Consider the following 21,084-nt stretch of genomic DNA (forward strand, 5'->3'; position numbering starts at 1 on the left):
CCCCCCCCCGCGTCCCGATATTTGACTTGGGTGATCTGGTCACCCTAGGTTGATCCTGGCTCATGGAGCCTTGCAGCCTCTAAACTAAATCATTGAGGCCCTTCTCTCTCCCGTGGTTGGGAAACAGAGCATGGCAGACTGACCTTTCTCACCTGCCTCTTCTGTAATAAGTCTAAGCAAACTTTGATTGAAATCCTGTTCCAGATGTCTCAAGTATTGCAGATGAGTAACTGGTTTAAAGCTGATTCCTTGCATATTCAGTGAGGGTGTTCTCTCCCCTCGACTCCTTTTAGTGAGGCAGTGGAAGAACACCTGTGGCACAGTGGTTAGAAAGTAATTAAGTGGTATTGCTTGGAGTTTGGCAAAGTCTCTGTATTGTTGTCACGCAGCAGAGCAAACATTACTGGCTTCCTGTTCTTTTGAAATGTTTCCGCCCCCCAACACATCCTGTTTCCCTTGTAACTTTAAATATTGAAACAGTGCTGTGAGCATGAATGGTTTCTCTTACAATTGTAACTACTGGGCATAATTCTAGCTAATTACATGACATACAGAACAGATAAACATCCCCTCTTGTCTTGCTTGCATTCTCAGCAGACGTGCATTCTCTCCATAACATGGAAAGAAATTGATCATCAATGCTTCCAACCATAATCTTGCTTCATGTTTTGCCCTGCACAAGCAGTGAAAGTCCTGGACTTGCTGATCTGATTTTTTTTTTTCATGTGTACAGACAGCTGTCAGTATTTATCTCCAATACACCTTTCTCTTGAGACCAGTACAGAGATTAAGTAAATAATGTTTTGTCAGCAAATAACATGAAATAGTTGTGGGTGCATCAGAATATGACCATTGTCTGACTGTCCTCTGCTGCAGAGGTGCAGGATGTATGCCCCATGTTTAGGAACATGAATTCAAAAACATACTGAGGCCTCCCGTTCTCCTTTATTTTATTTTATTTTTTCCTTGCTCCCTGTTATTTGTCACCATTCATTCTCAATCTCTTTTCTTGGGGCTAGTATTTCCCAGGTTGTGCTAGTGGTTTACTTTTATGAAGATGGCTATGCCTTCTGACCTCTCCCACGAACTTCCTACTCATGTCCAGTAGGTAGTAATACATTGGGTCTATGTACATGACTTGATTCCTCTTTTTTCTTTGTGTGTATTTAATGCTTTGTCTCCCTAAAGTAAGAAGAATCTAACCTGAATGAGCTTTTTTCCTTTCTCTGTTCACAGGTTAGCTTTATTTGCTCACCGTGAAGATGGACCAGGGATCCCAGCAGATATTAAGCTTTTTGACATCTTTTCACAGCAGGTGGCCACTGTTATACAGGTGTGTTCTGAATACAAGATACAAATCTGGTCTTTAACAAAAAACTAGACATTTCTCTCAAATTTAACTTATGCTGTCTCAAATTTCAGTCTAGACAAGATATGCCTTCAGAGGACGTGGTGTCATTGCAAGTATCGCTTATTAACCTAGCTATGAAATGCTATCCAGATCGTGTTGACTACGTTGATAAAGTGTTGGAGACAACTGTGGAAATTTTTAATAAACTTAATCTGGAGCAGTAAGTGAACACTAACTTTCTTGTGACATATGAAATTTTTCTGTACTTTCTCTGGGAGCAACTGTATTTAGTTTGGCTTTTTTTAATAACACCCTCCAAACCCCTGCTGTCAGCCAAAAAAAGAGGAGATTGACATGTTATCTTAAATATTCATTTGTTTGCTAGACTGTAAAATGCAGTGTTCAAAGGTGATAATGATTTGGTCTCTAAGGGTATGTCTACACTGTGGTTAGACACCGGTGGCTAGCTTGTGCCAGCTGACTTTAGCTCGTGGGGCTTAGACTAAGGGCTGTTGAATTGCAGTGTAGGTGTTACGGCTTGGGCTGGAGCTTGGGCTCTGGGATCCTTCCACCGTGTGGGGTCTCAGAGCCTGGGTTTCAGCCCGAGCCAGAATGATTACATCGCAATTCAACAGCCCCTTAGCCTGAGTCAGCTGGTACGGGCCAGCCACCGGTGTCTAAATGCAGCGTAGACATATCCTGAAATTACTGATGAAGACCAAATAGTGAAGAGGCCCTGAATAAATTAGGTTATTTATTGGTGCTAACCTTTGTCCTAGGTACACAGATCTTTTATAAGACATCCCTTGGGGGTGGACAGCATTCAAGTTATATTGTAGGAATACTAGATTATTCCTGAAAGAGCTATGGTATGAGCTTCAAGGTTTCCTTTTGGTTTCTGAAGAAAAATCAACAAATGCAACTCTAGGAAGAGTTGAGGAAACACTTCACACTGTATAGTATTAAAGTAATGTCAACCCATTTCTTAATCTCTAAAAATTACACAGACTTGCATTCTTGTATTCCCTTTTACTATGACTCGTACTAAATTGAACAGGATGCTTCTACTAGGTTAGCTCAGTTCATGGTGTTCAGGTATCTAATAGATACTACTTCTGAGGTCCCTTCTCTCCTGCCAGTAAAAAGGCAATTTATGGGCAAACCCTGCTCCCCACATTCAGGCACAGAGGATCTTGCTACAGTGGAATCGATTCCACTCTGTGAGGTGGGGGCAAGGTTTGGAGAGTCTCTACACAGGTTCACGTGACCTGTATGTAGCTGAGCTCGCTACCTTGGGGCCTCCCTTTGTACAGTTTCAGAGTGATCTAATTATGTGTACCGGCCATTCCTCCTCATAAAGGGGAAGGAGAGGTGGGATGGCATAGGCACGGCTGTTCTGGTCCTCCAGTTGGAATGGTAGCTGTAATGCAGTTCTGCTACCACTCTGGTCTGGGAGGTCAACTCCTAGTGTGTAGCCCTGCTACTTGGGATGTATGCTGGAGGCAGGATTTGTGCCTTAACTTCCACCTTAATTGCCATCAAAGATTGCCTGTGTAGAGGGATTTTTCTATCCCACTACAGGCAAGTGGTTGAAGGCGTATGTTGAACAGTGAAACTACACCTCTATCCCGATATAACACGACCCGATATAACACAAAAGCGGATATAACGCGGTAAAGCAGTGCTCGGGGGGGGGGGCTGCGCACTCCCGCGGATCAAAGCAAGTTCGATATTATAGGTGAAACCGCGTTATGTGGTAAGATTTTTTTGGCTCCCGAGGACAGCGTTATATCTGGGTAGAGGTATATATTGTTGTGAAACTTATTTCCGCCTTTAGCTTTCACTATTATTTTTAAATATCAGTAAACATATGAGATTTCTAATTTTTTTTTACTGTCTACTTATATTCTAGTATTGCAACAAGCAGTGCTGTTTCAAAAGAGCTAACACGACTTTTAAAGATCCCGGTTGATACCTACAACAATATCCTGACAGTTCTGAAACTAAAGCACTTCCATCCGCTCTTTGAGTACTTTGACTATGAGTCCAGAAAGAGTATGAGTTGTTACGTACTTAGCAATGTACTGGATTATAATACAGTAATTGTCTCCCAAGAACAGGTATGAAAAGATACAGCTAAATATTAACTATCGCAAACTTCAGTGTTTTTTCTGTCTGTGTGAAGTCTTGGAAACCAACACTAATTGACTTCATGTGGGTGGTGAGAGTGTGTGTCTCAAAACCACAGTCTAACCACAGCATAATTCGCACATGATTTTCTTTACCATACTTGGTAGAGTTACACTCCCCCTCCAAAATTATCTAGGTCGTTTTCACTCATCTCCCTGGTCCACTGTGCCTAAACCTCCAAGATGTGATCAGAGGAATCTGGCTAATTAATGAGTGGAAGTTAAGTGCGGCAGGGACTATGTAAAGTCTCTAGCTAAAAGCAAATTTACCATTGATTTTTTTGTTTTAATCTAAGGTATTTAAACAAGTTTTTAAAAAAGTACCTTACACACACTTGAAGAGATGAAATCTACTGTTCATGCAGAGTGGGTGCTGTTGTATTATGAGGGTCACCCTTCAGAACAGGATAAACTAAAGAATCTTTAAAATAATAATGAAGTCTCTTTTCCCAGTGTGCTTTGGGTGCTGTGAATTGCTTTTTAAAATAGTAATGTGAAGAGTTTGTGTGTTCCTGATCAGTAACTCTTGTTTGTGCTGGTAGGATCTAATGAATGGGCTTGGCTTGGGTTTGTGGTTTATTACATGTTTGATACCACTCTAAGCCTGATTGGATATGTTTTGTTGCCTTCCTTACAGGTTGATGCAATTATGAATCTGGTATCAACACTGATCCAGGACCAACCAGATCAGCCTGCCGAAGACCCTGACCCTGAGGACTTTGCTGATGAGCAGAGCCTTGTGGGAAGATTTATTCATCTTCTACATTCAGATGACCCTGATCAACAGTATCTGGTATGGTTTTAACACTTCCACATGCATTCCATGCTCTTCAGCATGCCACCTGTGGTAATAACTTAGACTATCATTTGTTTATAAGGTACATTTTAATGTAAGCAAAGGAACTAATTTTTAGATCTTAGTTTGTTAATACTGATTAGGGTGGAGAGCACTTAGACTTCCCTATACACAGGTTGACTCTTGTGTAAAACTTGGTGCTGCAGAAGTCCAAGAGTGGTTACAGCTGTTAACATTTCTATCATATGGGCCAAGTAGTCTGAAGTGGCCTTCAGTCTTGTTTGAAATTGAAGAAACATTATCTGTGCACCATCTTGCATGTGCCAGTGTATGCTGGGTATATGTGAACATAGAGGCAGTCAGAGAATGTATCCCCTTGTGCTATCTAGTCATAGGCAACGTGCAGTATTGCCAAATCTATATGGGATAGGTGTCTACTATAAATATAGACATAATCGTGTCCTTAAATGTTAAAACAGAACGGAACAAGTAGCCCACTAGAGCATGCTCCCAGAGTGTGGACTGGAACCCACGTTTTCTGAGTCTCACCGTTCCTCTGCTGTCAGCCAGTATTTGTGAAACCCACTAGCAAAGTGTGCATCTCCTCTCTCAGTACACATAAAGGCTAAACCCTGCTGATGAGCCATATGGTTGTCAATAAAGTTGCCCAGGCAACCTTAATTCTTACATTTCCAAACATCTGAATGCTCAACTTTGCAACCTTAATGTTCTTTGACTTTTTTTGTGTGTGAAATACTATCATTGTAGGAGAGGCAGGTAAAAAAGGTGACAGAAGCATCTCTTGGGATTTAGTTTTACTTGTACAATCACCTGTGAATTGCTATGGGTGATACAAGTAGTGTGATGTGGCTTTTTTAACTATGCATGTTCCTGTTACTTCAAATGTGTTTTTTGGATATTAGTAGCGTTTGTATTCAAGAATTCATTTACTAAAGCCATGCAGTCAGTAAGGGTACGTCTTCACTACCCGCCGTATCAGCGGGTAGCAATCGATTTATCCGGGATCGATATATCGCGTCTCGTTAAGACGCAATATATCGATCCCCGAACGCGCTCACCGTCAACTCCGGAACTCCACCAGAGCGAGCGGTGGTAGCGCAGTCGACGGGGGAGCCGCGGCTGTCGATCCCGCGCCGTGTGGACCCCAGGTAATTTGATCTAAGATATTTCGACTTCAGCTATGCTATTCGCGTAGCTGAAGTTGCGTATCTTAGATCGATTTCCCCCACCCCCCAGTGTAGAACAGCCCTAAGTAGTAAACTGAATCTGGAGTACACTATCCGCTTGAGTTCTCATTCTTAGTATACATCATGTGATCATTGTAAACCCAAATACACACTGGATACAACCAGGTATTTTTAAATTAAGTTTAGAGAGCTGAATTTTAAATCAAAGCTAAATTCACAATGGAGATGGTATACTAAAAATGCCAAGGTAGAGAGGAGAGTTATGTATGGTATTAAATTGAACAGAAAAAACTTGCATTTTTAAGTCCTCTTTAATGCCTGTCAATAATGCATTTGATTTGGTGTCTACAACCTTAACTCTGACTACTATAGACTTATTTTTGTGTAGATAGGGGCTGCTTATTTGTGACTTTTTTTTTTTGTATTAATGTAATAAGTGTTGTTTGCTTTAGACCCTCTGATTAAGCCTAACACTCCTTTAATGTAGACGGTCTCTTCAGGAATGTTTTACTAGATGATGATCCCATTAAGGGTTTTCTTAATGGAGAAAGGATAAAATTACAAGTTGTGATGAATGAAGCTGCTACCCTAGTGTAGCAATCTCATCCATTTCTCTGCCCACCTGTGCTCTGTCTCCCCTTCCCCCCCCCTTAAAAAAAAAAATCTATGCAACATGTGCATGCAGCAATGCTATTCCTAAATTCAGGATTAGGATCAAAATATTTGTGCTGTCAGCTTTACACTGACTTCAGTGAGAGGTGAGGGTGCTTAGCACGCTCAGCCAGAATTCTACATCTTGTGGGGTCAGGCTTCTGTGTGGCACAAATTGTTGGGTAATGGCCCTCTATAGAAAGGAATACGTATTTAGAATATCAATGCCTATATGTAAGGCTGACAAGCTGATATGCCTGTAGGGAGCTATTGCAGCCCTTATTGACTGGCCTTTTGTGTTAGTAATTTGAGAACCCTTTAGGTGTACTTCAGAAGGCCTCCACCCTTATGGTGTCAAACCACCATAGCTACTAAAGCTTGAGGCTGATGTCTAAACTTCCAGGGGGGGGAGAATTCTCCTCATGGTATGGGGAAATGTTTCTACCTGCATGTTGTAGTACAATCTCCCTTTCTCTTCACTAATTCATTGTCTTAATGTTAGTTTGTGCAGGGGTTAGTGTTTGTTAAATGCATACGTTAAGCAATGACACTAACCTTCTTTTTGAGTACTGTCCCCTCTGTTGTAACTAGAGTGACTGGAAAAAGAGGAGTTGTAGGAAGTAGAAGTGTGATGAATAATTAGGCAAAGACCAGTCTTCAGGGGGCTGAGGTCAAAAATGCTGGTTTCTAGGTGTTGCTAGGTTTCAGAGTAGCAGCCGTGTTAGTCTGTATCTGCAAAAAGAACAGGAGTACTTGTGGCACCTTAGAGAGAAATTTATTAGAGCATAAGCTTTTGTGGGCTACAGCCCACTTCTTCGGATGCATATAGAATGGAACATATGTTGAGGACACACACACACCCACCCACCCACCATGAACAGGTGGGAGTTGTCTTACCAACTCTGAGAGGCCAATTAAGTAAGAGGGAAAAAAAAACTTTTGAAGTGATAATCAAGATAGCCCAGTACAGACAGTTTGATAAGAAGTGTGAGAATACTTACAAGGGGGGAGAGATTCAATGTTTGTAATGACTCAGCCATTCCCAGTCCTTATTCAATCCTAAATTGATTGTATCTATTTTGCATATCAATTCCAGCTCAGCAGTCTCTCATTGGAGTCTGTTTTTGAAGTTTTTCTGTTGTAAAATAGCCACCCGCAGGTCTGTCATTGAATGACCAGACAGGTTAAAGTGTTCTCCCACTGGTTTTTGGGTATTATGATTCCTGATGTCAGATTTGTGTCCATTAATTCTTTTGCGTAGAGACTGTCTGGTTTGGCCAATGTACATGGCAGAGGGGCATTGCTGGCACATGATGGCATATATCACATTGGTAGATGTGCAGGTGAACGAGCCCCTGATGGTATGGCTGATGTGATTAGGTCCTATGATGATGTCGCTTGAATAGATATGTGGACAGAGTTGGCATTGGGCTTTGTTACAAGGATAGGTTCCTGGGTCAGTGTTTTTGTTCAGTGATGTGTGGTTGCTGGTGAGTATTTGCTTTAGGTTGGGGGGTTGTCTGTAAGCGAGGACAGGTCTGTCTCCCAAGGTGTTTTTAGGTGTTGATAGATAGTCTTAAGTGACCTTGGTTCTGAGCCTCTAAGGATATCTTTTGTTTTTATGCTATAAGAGGAGCTGTTGGTAACTGACCTATTGGTAACTGGAAACAATAAAATCAGTATATTTTTAATAGAAATGATTTTAGGGTACAACTGCACTGATTGCCCTGAACTTTTCATTAATTGAATGGCTTGCATTAAACACTTCAGTCCACTTCAACTGAAGCTATAGTCTTCTTAAAAATTGTTTACCTATGTTTCTTCCTCTAAAAATCTGACATTATCAGTCACGCTGACCAGTAAAGTAGACCTGGAAGCACTTATTTAAAATAGCTTTTTTTGGGGGGTAGAATTCTGTAAATTGCTTCTTTCTGAAGCAGTTAGAAAGAATACAGGAAATTAAGAGGGAGACAGGTTGATGGCTTATTGATGAACATCAAGGAGTCATATATCAGGATTTTCTTAAATTGCAGGGGAAAAAACCACTTAATTCCTCACGAGATGCTGTGGGATGCTGACAGTTTTTTTGCATGCAATATCTAAGATTTCAAATGATCTCCTGTACAGAATGCAGTGCATAAATCAAATGCAAATTCGATCAACACCTGGGATGCATTAAGAGCTTAAGCGGTGAATAATGGAGGAGATGAATAAATGGTCTTCTACTTACTCTGATCTGTATTTTACATATTCAATGTAGTTGTAGCAGTGTTGATCCCAGGATATTAGAGAGACAATGTGGATGAGGTAATATCTTTTATTGGACCAACTTCTGTTGGTGAGAGAGATGAGTTTTTGAGCCACAAAACTCTGGTAGACCCTAAAAATCATAGATTGAACAGAGACTGGATTTATGGGTTATTGCGACAATCTGTAACTCCCTCTTTTTGCTCTCTGACTGCAGAGATGTAAAAGGGCCACTTCCTGGAATGTATGTGCTTACTACTTATGCAAAGCAATCAGTTCCACCTTGCGTTTAGCTGTCATGCTCGGAGTACCTTTCTCAGACCCAAAGAAGAGCTCTGTATGGCTCTAAAGCCTTTTTGTCTCACCAACAGAAGTTGATACAATAAACCAGCTGTTCTCAACCAGTGGTCCACTGCCCCCATGCGGTCTGCAAGCCCTTTCAGGGGGCTGCAGGGCCCCATGGCTGAAACCTGATGCCATGAGCCCTGGCACCTCCCCATGGGGCTGAAGCTGGGAGTGATGCAGGGCTGAACCTGGGAGCCCTACTGTGCCCCCCCCCCCCTGGTTAAAGCTGGGAGCAATGGGGCTAGCCCCAGGACCCTCTCCTCTTCTCTCCCCCGCCCCCCCACAGGCTGAAGCCAGGAGCAGTGCATGGCTTGAGCCCCAGTGCTCCCCGTGGACAGAAGCCCTGAGCCCATGGGCAGAGTTGGGGGAGCACAAGGGTGTTGCCCCCAAAACTGCAGTGCCTTACCCAGAGTGGGGCAGAACCCTGGCAATAAATATTACCTCACCCACCTTGTCTCTGCATTTACATGTAGACTTTATGTATGGAACAATGAAGGAGGAGAATTATTTGTATATGCAAAGTCAGATTCTTCAGATTTTTATATTATTCATCGAAGAACTCTTCAAAATCATGTTGGGAATATGGTATACTCAGAAAGCAAGAAAGCTTGTTGGCTATAGTAACTTGACATTTTAGTTCTGAGACCTGGATAGGGATTATCAATTTATTTAAAAAAAAAAATGCATTGTTACAATGTCACTCAGATTTCCAATTTATAATAGCATCCTTTTAGGAACTTCGACAATCATCCAAATGTGGTTCTTAGTGGGCGGTGTACATTTTCTTCACGCTATAAGTCTGAAAAGGGACTAGAGTGTTACTTATCTATAATTATGATTGGCATTCTTAGAACAAAGATTTGTGCTTTTAATTTCCGTAACACAATGATTTGGTCTGATTAACTTTTATTTATTGTGATATTTTCAATTTTATCTCTATGCTTGGAAAAACGCCTAGATTCTGACAACCCTGTATATAGGGATCTCTTACTTTATTTGTAATAGAAAAAATGAAACTTTTTTTAAACAGGAAGAAAAAGCTGAGGTATAAACAGTTCACAGCACTAGGCAGAATGCCTTCTTGATGAACTGGCTTTAGAACTAGCATGTGGTGGAATTACAAAAAGAATAATGCATGGACAGATCCAACCAACTTTTGGGGAGGGGTGTGCGTGGAAGAGAAAACGATAAGTTTGTGACCTAACTTAAATTTTTGGAAAACTTGTGAATAAAACTCTTTATGAAGAGCAGGGAAGTGATGCAAACATATCATGAGTGTAAGAATAAATATGGAGATAATGGGTACTTAACTCATATTGTGTTGACTACCAAGACTTACTGAAAAGGGCCTGTACTCCTGTGTAGTAATTTTTGCTTTTATTAATATGTGAAGTTTCTGCATGTTCTGGGGTTCACTTTACATGTGTGCAAGTTAAGAATGTAGTTTGCACCCATTAATGTAGCTGCCCATGAAATTCAGACATTTGTATGTGAAGACAACTAGGTAGATGCATTTGTGCATACAATTACCTAATGCATTTGCAGTTGTGGTAATTACACTGACACAGATACAGACAGTAGGCATGGAGCTATAAATAGTGCACTTAAACAAAAAATGAGACCCTGAATTTCTTGCTTCAAAAGTTCTAGAAATCTGAAAAGTGTAAATCCCCCCCCCCCCCGCTCCCTTTTTTAAATAAAATGCAGATCTGAGGAATACACTTCCGCCAGTCAAGCTAAGTTTTTGCCTATTCTATGTGGCTTATTGGTGTGACTAGTCTTAACCAAACTCACCTGTAACCTATCAGGTTGTATTTAAATTTTCTATCCACTGGCTAACTTTGCTCCATACTTCCAGTATTCTCCCTGACCAGGTAAAATGAAACGTATTGACTTGACACCAGACAATCTTGAGCCAAAACCGTTTTTTCTTATGACAGTATGTTTGTTTTTTCTGCTGGTCACAGTGTGAGGAGGGTCACACTGTGGTGAGTCACACACTGAGATTATGGGTATGTCTACACCGCAATTAAACACCTGCAGCTGGCCTGGGCCAGCTGATTTGGACTTGGGCTAAGGAGCTGTTTAACTGTGGTGTAGACATTTGGGCTTGGGCTGGACCCCAGGCTCTAGGACCCTCCCTCCTCACAGGGAGGGTCCTTTTGAAGCTCACATTCTGAAACCTTTCTCCTCACTTTAAGAAGCATTCAATGAGCCATTCATTGAGCCATTCAATGGATCAATGCCATGAGTGTATCAGAAATATAACACAAACAAAAAGGGTAACAAAAGGAATAAGCTAATTTTTGTAGTTGTTAAAAGGCAATATTTTATTTAAGAATAGTCCTCCTGTCTTTCTGACAGATTAATACCAAGTTTGTGTTTGTCTTCACTACAGTGTTAGCTCAAGGTATCACTCAAGTGTTGTCCTTAACCTGACTCCTGTCACCATACTCTCACACACAATCAAGCTAGAGTTTAGTGGTGCTTTAACCTTAACTAGCTGGCCAGTTTGTGTGTGGATTAAAGCTCAAGTGCTGCTGATGCTTGAATTAGTACCGCAGTCGGGATAGAGCTACAGGACATAGCTCATTAGCTGCTTATCCAATCGCTCTGTGTGCTGAGGGTTTTGCAGGGTGGCCTCTCTGCTAGCTTGAATTACCAGTCTCTGTTGCAGTGAAGACAAGGCCACAGAATGATCCTGCACAACTCAGTACCCATTTCTGGGTCACCTTCTGAGACTTAAAATGACAACTATGTGTAGTGGTGTGGCTGTGGGAATATTTAAATGTTAAGCAATTATCAGCACTTGCAGAAATGGAAAGTAATCTACAGATGTTTAGGATTGGAGTTCTATACAAAAACTACAAACGAGAAGTAACTTGAAGGTGAATCTCAATATGCATTGAAAAACTGCTTTCGCTATAAATATGCAAGCTGTTCTCTGAAGCCACTCTTTCACCCTGTGCATATGTTGTGCTTAAAACATGCTCTCAACCTTGGGTTCTCAACTCTTAATACTCCTTCCAGTCAACAGTCTTGTCAGAAGGGGCTATGCACAAGCGCACTTGTGCAAGCACTTTCACGGTGTGTTTTTTTTTTTTTTTTTTAATTAATGTTTTAAATTGCTCTCTGGAATCTTTTTCAATGGACCTTTGCGGTATTAATTACTAGATTTGATCTGAGAGGTCTAAAGACAGTTTTGTATTCATTCACTGAAAATAATTCCCTAATTCCTAAAGGCATAAGGCACTATATGGTCCAAAAGGCAAATGTGAAAATATCTCTAGGCTTATGAAAATAATTTTAGTCCTTTCATTTTAGATTTTAAACACTGCCCGGAAACACTTTGGCGCAGGTGGAAACCAACGTATTCGTTTCACACTGGCACCCTTGGTTTTTGCTGCATACCAGCTTGCCTTTCGCTACAAGGAGAATTCCAAAGTGGTGAGTTACGCACATTTTGTGTACTTGCTTCTAGTCCTATTCTCCTAAAAATCTTTTCTGTTTGTCTAAAATTTACTGTGTAGTTCAAAATTTGATACAGGGTTTTAAAATCTGATTTCTTTATCTTCTCAAAGCAGATATTAAATAAGAAAGCAAATCAATTTCTTAGGCAGCCAAGCGAAATAAAAGTTTGTTTTATCCACTCAGTTTCCTAGCTAAGAAATTGTTAGCCCAAAATTTTATGAAACAAAAATTGGATGTAAACTTGGATAGTTCTAGATCAGAGGTGGGCAAACTATGGCCCGCGGGCCTGTCCTGACTGGCCCCTGAGCTCCCGGCCAGGGAGGCTAGCCCCCGGCCCCTCCCTCGGAGCCGCAGCGCGCCGCACTGCCAGCGCTCTGGCCTGCCGCTCCTGCCGGGCAGCGTGGCTGGCTCCGGCTGGGCCGCGTGGCTGCGAGCTCCTGCTGCTCTGAGCAGTATGGTAAGGGGGGGATGGAGGGGTTTGGATAAGGGGCAGGGGGCCCCGAGGGGCAGTCAGGGGATGGAGAGCAGGGGGTGGTTGGATGGAGCGGAGGTTCTGGGGGGAGGCGGTCCGGGAATAGAGGGGAGGTTGGATAGGTGTTGGAATCCCGGGGAGGGGGCTGTCAGGGTTGGCGGTGTGGATAGGGGTCGGGGCAGTCAGAGGATAGGGAGGTGGGGGGGGCGGATAGGGGGTGTGGTCCCGGGGGGGCAGTGTGTGGATAGATGTCAGGGGACAGGGAGGTTGGATAGGCATGGGAGTCCTGGGGGGGGGCTGTCTGGGCTCAGGGCAGTCAGGGGACAGGGCACACAGGGGGGTTGGATAAGGGGTGGGGTCCCGGGGGGCAGTTGGGGCAGGGGTCCCGGGAGGGGGCAGTCGGGGGACAAGGAGCAGAGGGGGTTGGATGGACCGATGGTTCTGAGGGGAGCAGTCAAGGGGCAGGAAGTGGGAGGGGACAGGGAGCGGGGACCAGGCTGTTTGGGGAGGCACAGCCTTCCCTACCTGGCCCTCCAAACAGTTTTGCAATGCCGATGTGGCCCTTGGTCCAAAAAGTTTGCCCACCCCTGTTCTAGATTATGTTCTGAGACTGGAAGTGGCTGACTTTAATGCCCTGATATCATTCAGCAAATGATTAAAGGAGCATACTTCAGGTGACTGCAATGAAATTGCTACTTAAAATCAGGCTAGATACCTGCAGCTCTAAAAGTGCATAAAGTTAAAATAAACTATCTTTTAAAAATGTTAGCCCTTTTGAAAGCAAATAATTCCTTCTCTCAGATTAATTATAATGCAGTAGTTACTAAATTGCAGATTTTTTTTCAAGTATGTACAGAGTTTACTCCACTCTGGCCCCTTGAAAACTAGCAATCTCACTTCATCCAAAGACCTCTTTGTCGCAGTAAAACGTTTGTTCCACACTTTGTATGATGATGTTGGTTGGTATTGGAGATATTAGAACATTCCTCATAAAAATATTTTCAGGGTGAGCATCAAAATCTGTTATGTAATTTAAGATTATATTTTATAATGACACCTGTTCACAACTCTTTTCTTTACATCATGTGCATGTTCACTGTTTTGTAGTTGGGCTGACTTGCTTGTGAGCATTAAGCATAAACATGGTAACTGTGCCTCAAAAGTGGGTATACATTTCTGAAAGTCAAGCTCCAAAATGTGGTGGGGAAGGTGATATTTAGTGCTACTTTTGAACTGTCATAAATGGAAGGTTTTCTGTGAAATACCATTGAGAATTCTGCACCAGGATACAGTAGTGCAAACAGATTTTGTGTGGTAACCTGCTCTAACGTGATTAAACATTCTGCTTTCTTAATTAGTGTGCAAAGCTGAGTGAGATCAGTTGAGAGAGGAAGAGAATAAGAGTAATGATGAACATGTTTTGATTACTTTCTTCTCCTGAATCTTACTCTTCTTGCTGTTGCGATGGCTTAGTCCAAGCTTTGACTTAACCGTATTTCTTTAGGATGACAAATGGGAAAAGAAATGCCAGAAGATCTTCTCTTTTGCACATCAGACCATCAGTGCTTTAATCAAAGCAGAATTGGCAGAGCTGCCTCTGCGGCTTTTTCTCCAAGGAGCACTGGCTGCTGGAGAAATTGGTTTTGAAAACCATGAAACAGTGGCCTATGAATTCATGTCCCAGGTAACAATGACATTGCTGAATATTTTTCTTCGCCTGCATTGCTTTAAAATCTTGGTGCGGCTAGTTTGTCTTTGTTATGGGTTGGCTATAGAAATTAAATCTGACATTTAACTACAAAGATCGCTGAAGGTGTGATTCTAGCAACTGATCCTCTTCAGGAAGAGACCCCTGAATCTTCCCTTTTACTCCTTCAGTCCCATGTTAAGTCTAGCTTCTCCCTGCCTGAACAAGTGCTTTAATTTAACAACTTCTGGAGCACAGCAGTGCCACCTGCTGCTCCAGCAGTCCTTTCATTGGAGAATGTGGCTTCTTCTGACCTTAAATCTGCTTCAGCAAGTTTTCTAGTCTTAGTTCAAAGCTCCAGCTACCTGTCTGATGTGGCAAAACCCCAAGACATTTACAATAAGCTTCAGAAGTTGCAGTGTTGAGTTTTCATACTGGGTCTTGCTGCTAAAATCCACAAAACTTATTTCAGATAGTCCTTTTATCTGAAAATGAACCACATTTATTTTATAGATCCCTGTTGAATAACTCCTTGAGCTAACTTTACTGCACGTTGACCAGATTACTGGAAAACAATGAATTTTCGAGGCCAACCTATTCTTTCCTCTTAACACCTCTCTCTCAATCTTCCTATTTGATAACTGTTTGAAAGTCTCCCCCCCCCCCATCCCCCCAAAGTATCGCCTTGTGTCTCCAATGCCAGGTCTGGATAGTTGAGACATGCAGCATTTGCTGTGCTTCACTGTCTAATTGTGGGTGGTGTGGGACTTTTAAAAGTTGTGTATAGAATCTTGTTTTATGAAAGTGAGACTGATATTGTCAGGTGTGTGTGCCATGTGCCTAGTCTTTTTAAATAAGAGGGTCTTTTCCTCATGAGACACTTGCATTGCCGCTTTACAAATAGTTTTTATGCTGGACATTCATATCAGTGGGATTTACTACCCAGGGTCACTAATTTACCTCTTACTGGCTTTATCATCCCCTGTGCAATTTTACCTATTCTGGATATAGAGTGGAGCCTGCACCAAGGGCTGTCTGTAATAGGAAGCTCCTTGTCTTAAGCAGCCATTTTAACTAAAGGTTAAACAAAGCTCTAGTAAAGCTTTGAGAGTATTTTAAAGATGACTTGTAGTAGCCACTGGGGTGTGTGGGTGTGGGGGTGTGTGTTAGGTGACTGCTTTAGACAAGCTTGCTTGTTTGTTTTTCAGTTTCTGGCTTTCTAGCTTGGTTCTATCCATGCAGGAATTAATCTATGTCCTGTTTACTAAGTGTTCAGCCTAAAAGCATGTATGGAATTCCACCCACAAAGCTCCAGAGAGCTTTTAGAACACACACTTACATTCCCTTTGCTAATAATGATGTAAGGAACAGTAATTGTAACTTTGTTTCATCTCTTCTCTTGGTTGTATTAGGCATTCTCTCTGTATGAAGATGAAATCAGTGATTCAAAAGCACAGCTGGCTGCAATCACCTTGATAATTGGAACATTTGAAAGGATGAAATGCTTCAGTGAGGAGAACCATGAGCCTTTGAGGACTCAGTGTGCACTGGCAGCTTCAAAGCTGCTTAAGAAGCCAGACCAGTGCCGGGCTGTAAGCACTTGTGCCCACCTGTTTTGGTCTGGCCGAAACACTGACAAAAATGGAGAGGAGGTAGGAGGGCATATTCACAAAAACTTTAGGTATTTTCCCAGCATTTGGGCGTCTGACTCTTTCCAAAGAGTTTTGGTTTCATGTCTGTGAAGACCTTAGATAAGCTATGATGTAAAGTCTGTTTTATATTGTCTGTTACAAAACAACTAAATTTGACTTTCCTAAACCTTGGCTTGATGAGAACTACAAAGTAAGTAAAGTAATCTCTGTAACTAAAAAGTTATGAACACCTGAATAGTGCAAATTTTGAAAAGCATGCAGTTAAGGACAGACGCTGTATTGCCTAAAATCAGTAGAAAAAACTATTGACTTGAATGGGAGTAGAAATGAGTACTAAATTAGCTGCAGTGCCATATTGAAGTGTTAATTTATAGACTTAATTTATTGTGTATTCTGCGCAAGTAACTTTCAAAATGACCAAGTGGGTTCCAAAATCTCCCACCCCCCCACAAACTCCAAAGCAGCAATCCTTGTTGAGGACTTGACCAAGTTTCATACTTGTCTGACTTTACTGTAGTCCTGTTTCATGTGTAGAAAAGATTGTAATTAAATTTTTTAAAAGGGGAAAATTTAACCCTTCAACTACATGGAGATTAGAGGGATTTTTCTCAAACTAAATTTTAAAGGCCCCTTCCTGCAAAGATCAAGCAACAAACTTCAGCCCATTTGGTGACTCTTTCAGAAAGTTTTAGTGTGATTAAAAACTCAGATAGGGTTTATAATGAAAGCTTTTGCCACCTTAGCTAGAGTGGATGCTATTAGGCAAGTGTGTACACTTTTTTATATTTACTGTCTCAGAACATTTTATCAAGCTTTTAAAAAGAAGTGTTGGGTGCATTCGTAGTCCTGTCTCAAGGAGTGCTTGAATGCTTTTAATAGGTGGGTGAATTTATGTAGGTTTTTGCATGTCCTTGTGCTCAGGCTATGCAAGATTCCTGGTACACAGGTGTTCTTGACTATTGGCCACTCAGGTGTTGGTTGGAATGGTGTTGGAGGCTTACATTTGTCCCTATATATAAACATTTTGTTTTTATCTATCTTTAGCTTCATGGAGGAAAGAGAGTAATGGAATGCTTGAAAAAGGCTCTAAAGATAGCAAATCAGTGCATGGATCCTTCACTCCAAGTTCAGCTTTTTATAGAAATTCTGAACAGATACATCTATTTTTACGAAAAAGAAAATGATGCGGTAAGTGAAGATGTAATATAGAACTATAGGATTTTTCTTATTTGAATCCTATTTGAAGTTTTTCTTACACTACAATTTATACCCAACTCTCCTAATGACATGAGTTAAATGCATCCCATAGCACCGTTTACTTAGTATTGCCTTTGCTTGACAAAGTAGTGGATCAGTTCTATGTCTGAAAAAGATCCCCTTTTTTCTAAATTATTGCAAGTGCCATTTGTCTCTAGTTTCTTGGAGGAAAGAGCTGTGCTGCTGTAGTGTTGATGCTTCTTACGTTGACAGAAAGGGATTGTTGGTCGATGTAGGTAATCCACCCCCCCGAGAGGCAATAGCTAGGTCAGTGGAAGTATTCTACAGTGGAGAATAGGTCGACCTAATGTTATGCTTATACAAAGCACACTGTACCTTTATAGAGGAAGGTACACACACACACACACACACACACACACACACACACACACACACACACCCTACCTCTCTCTAGGTCGACCTAATGTTATACAAAGCACACGGGACCTTTATAGAGGAAGGTACACACACACACCCCTCTGCACTGATGTTTATAGTTACCAGTCCAGAGTCTGGATCAATCTAGTGGCCAGCCAGATTGGTCGCAGAGGGGAGCGGGGTTCTATCGGTCGTGATCCGATGCTCCTGGAGTGTGGCAAGACGAACCCAAAGTCCTAGGGCAAAGCACCCTGTTCTTATAGGTTTTCTTCTCTGATGAAGCCTATGGATTTTGCTGTGTCACTTTGTGACCAGTTACTTCTTAATTGGTGTAAACATTCCAATACACCTCCAAGAGGGTCATCCTGTCCTTTGTTCCGATTTAATCAATTGTCTTTAGGGGTGCCAGCCTTTACCTCAGGGTCGTCAATCTGCCCTTCATTATGGATACACGTTGATGATTCTTTGATGTTCTTTACGTTTCTTCAAGAAGAACAGGAGTACTTGTGGCACCTTAGAGACTAACAAATTTATTAGTCTCTAAGGTGCCACAAGTACTCCTGTTCTTCTTGCGGATACAGACTAACACGGCTGCTACTCTGAAACCTGTCTTTAAGTTTCTTCACTCCTCCTTCCTTGACTCTGGCTATAACAATGGCCTTCACACCTTATCTTTTCCTGATGCATACATTCCTCATTCACACAAACAGATTGAGAATACAAACAGTAGTATTTTATATTGAGCAAAAGGGCATTGCAAATTAAACCTTGCTAAGTTTTACAATCAATAACCAAGACAATTTACATTGAGACCCAGGCCTTCAATGTTCCTCTAATCTACTTAACATAGACACAATAGAGAATCCTGTCTCTTACTTCCTAATTTGTAATACATATAGGAAACCATAGTAGCTTTATAACTTATTCTAAAACAAAAGGATGACCATAATTAGTCATAAGGATTGTTCTGGTCTGTCATTCCTTTCTGCTATTCAAAAAGGGTGGCTGACAAGATGAAATCAAGTCAAACATTAATTCTCATAGTACATTATAAAATCCAGCTCCTACACTAACTACATCTCACAGGATTTGAAAATTTCACAGCCCTGGGTGATTGTAGCTAGGTCAGCCTAATTTTTAGGTGTAGAGCAGGTTATAATATAAAATGTAGATGTTCAGTAGAAGTTCTTGTATTACCCACTAGCTACTTTAAGTGAAGATGAATATAAGGGGTGAGGAACTAAGGCTGGATAATAAAGTGATTTATTAGGACTCAACTCCTAAAGTTTAACTTTAATTTAGTTGTAGATAACATGTTTAATTTTGTAAATCTTGCTTGTATGTATGTGAAAGGGGAAAGACAACTGTTAGAGGAGAATGTTTAGATATTCTGCCCAGGGAGAGAACTGGTTCTAATTTGCTTCAGATGCAAACTTTTATCTTATCAATAGGGCTTCTGGTATTGTACTGACTTAAAATGGATTTCAGATACAATATGGTATGTGATTGTGAAAATGAGTATGGGGTAACTTTGAATTTTGTATGCTTTGTGATAATACTACTGCGAAATAAGGTTGCATGGGTTTGTTGCCTAATTAGGTTTCAGGGGTTAACATACTTCAGAGGCTGCTTTGTACTTAATTAACATACCCTTCCAAGATGCACAACTTCAAAACTTAGTTTCAGAGGACCTATCTTTTCTGTGATTTACTTGAAGCATTTTCCTCTGGCTTGCCCAAACTGCGTTGATGCTCTCAGTAGATCCTGCTGTGAAAATCAATTCTCTTACATCTGACTACAATGATATGCTAAATCCAATAGATTTCCAGATTTCTGTTCTGTAGTACTGTCTTGTTAAATAGTTGCTGTGCTTCACCCCAGAGGCAGCTGCACTTAACAGTGGATGAAATGATTCCCTGTGTATGGCTTTTACTTTACGTAAAGTTTAGGGTGGGTTTTTGGATGAGCCTAAGGATGCTCAATTCCCATTGAATTCCAGTGAGTTGGATGCCAGACTCCTTTAAGTGCCATTGAAAATCCCAGACTTTGGGGACTGCTTTCTCTACAATAGAAGCTGCTCTAATTCTAAGGTTATTAGAAAAGTGAATAGAAATGAATAAACTTGCCACTGTAATTTTTACAAGGGATTTTGAAGTGTTTTAATTTTGCTGAATTAGTCTTTGCAGACTTGTGAGGTAAGAAGCATTGTACCTATTTTAAAGATGGGTAAATGGAGGTACAAAATCATTCTCCCAAGCCTGTGGTAGAGCTGCAAGACTATCTCTCTTGTGCCCTAACTACACTTACTTGGAGGCAAGGTCTGTGGGTGAAAAGAACTCGGATCTCTATTAAATGTGCTCAGTTGTCATTTACTAGTAGGATTTACTATTTATATATTTATTGTAGGTGACAATTCAGGTTTTGAATCAGCTCATACAAAAGATACGAGAAGACCTTCCAAACCTTGAATCTACTGAAGAAACGGAACAAATTAACAAACATTTTCATAACACACTGGAGCACCTGCGTTTGAGGAGGGAATCACCAGAATCTGAAGGGCCAATTTACGAAGGTCTTGTCCTTTAAAGAAGACACACTTGCACAGACATGCACACACTGTACTTATTTCTGTCTTTCCATTTACACACAGTATGTCTTTTTATTATGATAGATTTAATAGACTGTGCCTTTCAGAAATGCCAAGTTAGGTTACAATTCATTTAAATGTGATGTGTTCAGTTTAGCACTTCCAAACACTTGCGTTCAATATGTTAACAAATTTAAAAGGTGTTCAGATTGGACCAGCAACTATAGATTTGATCATGTTAGCATGACTGGACCTGTTTCTTTAAAATTCATGTGACATGTGAGGGCTCTTTTATTCCATGTTCTGACCTGTCTTTTCTGTCATGTTCACTGTCGCTTCTGTAGCACTATGGAACTCTAACCTGGCAGTGGCTATCCATCTCAAAGTGATCTGATTTTTTTTTTTCTTTAATAGAGCGTTTGATTTTGGGGGCTATTGTTTGTTGGTTTCTGCTTGAGCTTTTCTTTTAGTGCAAGTTAAGTCTAAGTGTAATATTTTCCCTAAAAACTAGAATATATTAATGCATGTTTGGAGAGTTTTAAAACACCATGCTCAGAAACAAAAGTTATATTTTGCATATTAGGGCTCTGTGATATTCAGTGAGGGCCAGTACTGTGCACAGGGCGTATTTATCAAGATAATTTTGTTCCAGATAGTATAAAAAAATAGAGAAATTGTGATCTATATAGTGTATATGTATAACCATTGTAAATTTAGGGAAAAATGCATTACACAAGTTTATTCAGTATCATGATTTTGCACCATTGAAACAATAAAGTTGCTATTAACTCTG

At 41.0% G+C, this 21,084-nt stretch overlaps 1 protein-coding gene across 1 annotated transcript in view; it reads left to right on the forward strand.

Moving 5' to 3' along the window:
* Nucleotides 1-21,084, forward strand: part of VPS35 (VPS35 retromer complex component) — a 46,069-nt gene extending 24,985 nt beyond the window's left edge. The window contains exons 9-17 of the mRNA XM_024199718.3: nucleotides 1,237-1,333; nucleotides 1,423-1,571; nucleotides 3,264-3,471; nucleotides 4,178-4,333; nucleotides 12,112-12,234; nucleotides 14,235-14,414; nucleotides 15,830-16,069; nucleotides 17,114-17,257; nucleotides 20,111-21,084. Of these exons, the coding sequence (XP_024055486.1) occupies nucleotides 1,237-1,333; nucleotides 1,423-1,571; nucleotides 3,264-3,471; nucleotides 4,178-4,333; nucleotides 12,112-12,234; nucleotides 14,235-14,414; nucleotides 15,830-16,069; nucleotides 17,114-17,257; nucleotides 20,111-20,290 (1,477 nt within the window). The 3' untranslated portion in view covers nucleotides 20,291-21,084. The remainder of the gene's footprint in view (nucleotides 1-1,236; nucleotides 1,334-1,422; nucleotides 1,572-3,263; nucleotides 3,472-4,177; nucleotides 4,334-12,111; nucleotides 12,235-14,234; nucleotides 14,415-15,829; nucleotides 16,070-17,113; nucleotides 17,258-20,110) is intronic.

The sequence above is a fragment of the Terrapene carolina genome, unplaced genomic scaffold, assembly GCF_002925995.2.
Source record: "Terrapene carolina triunguis isolate 2854851 unplaced genomic scaffold, T_m_triunguis-2.0 Scaffold130, whole genome shotgun sequence".
Lineage (NCBI taxonomy): Eukaryota > Metazoa > Chordata > Testudines > Emydidae > Terrapene > Terrapene triunguis.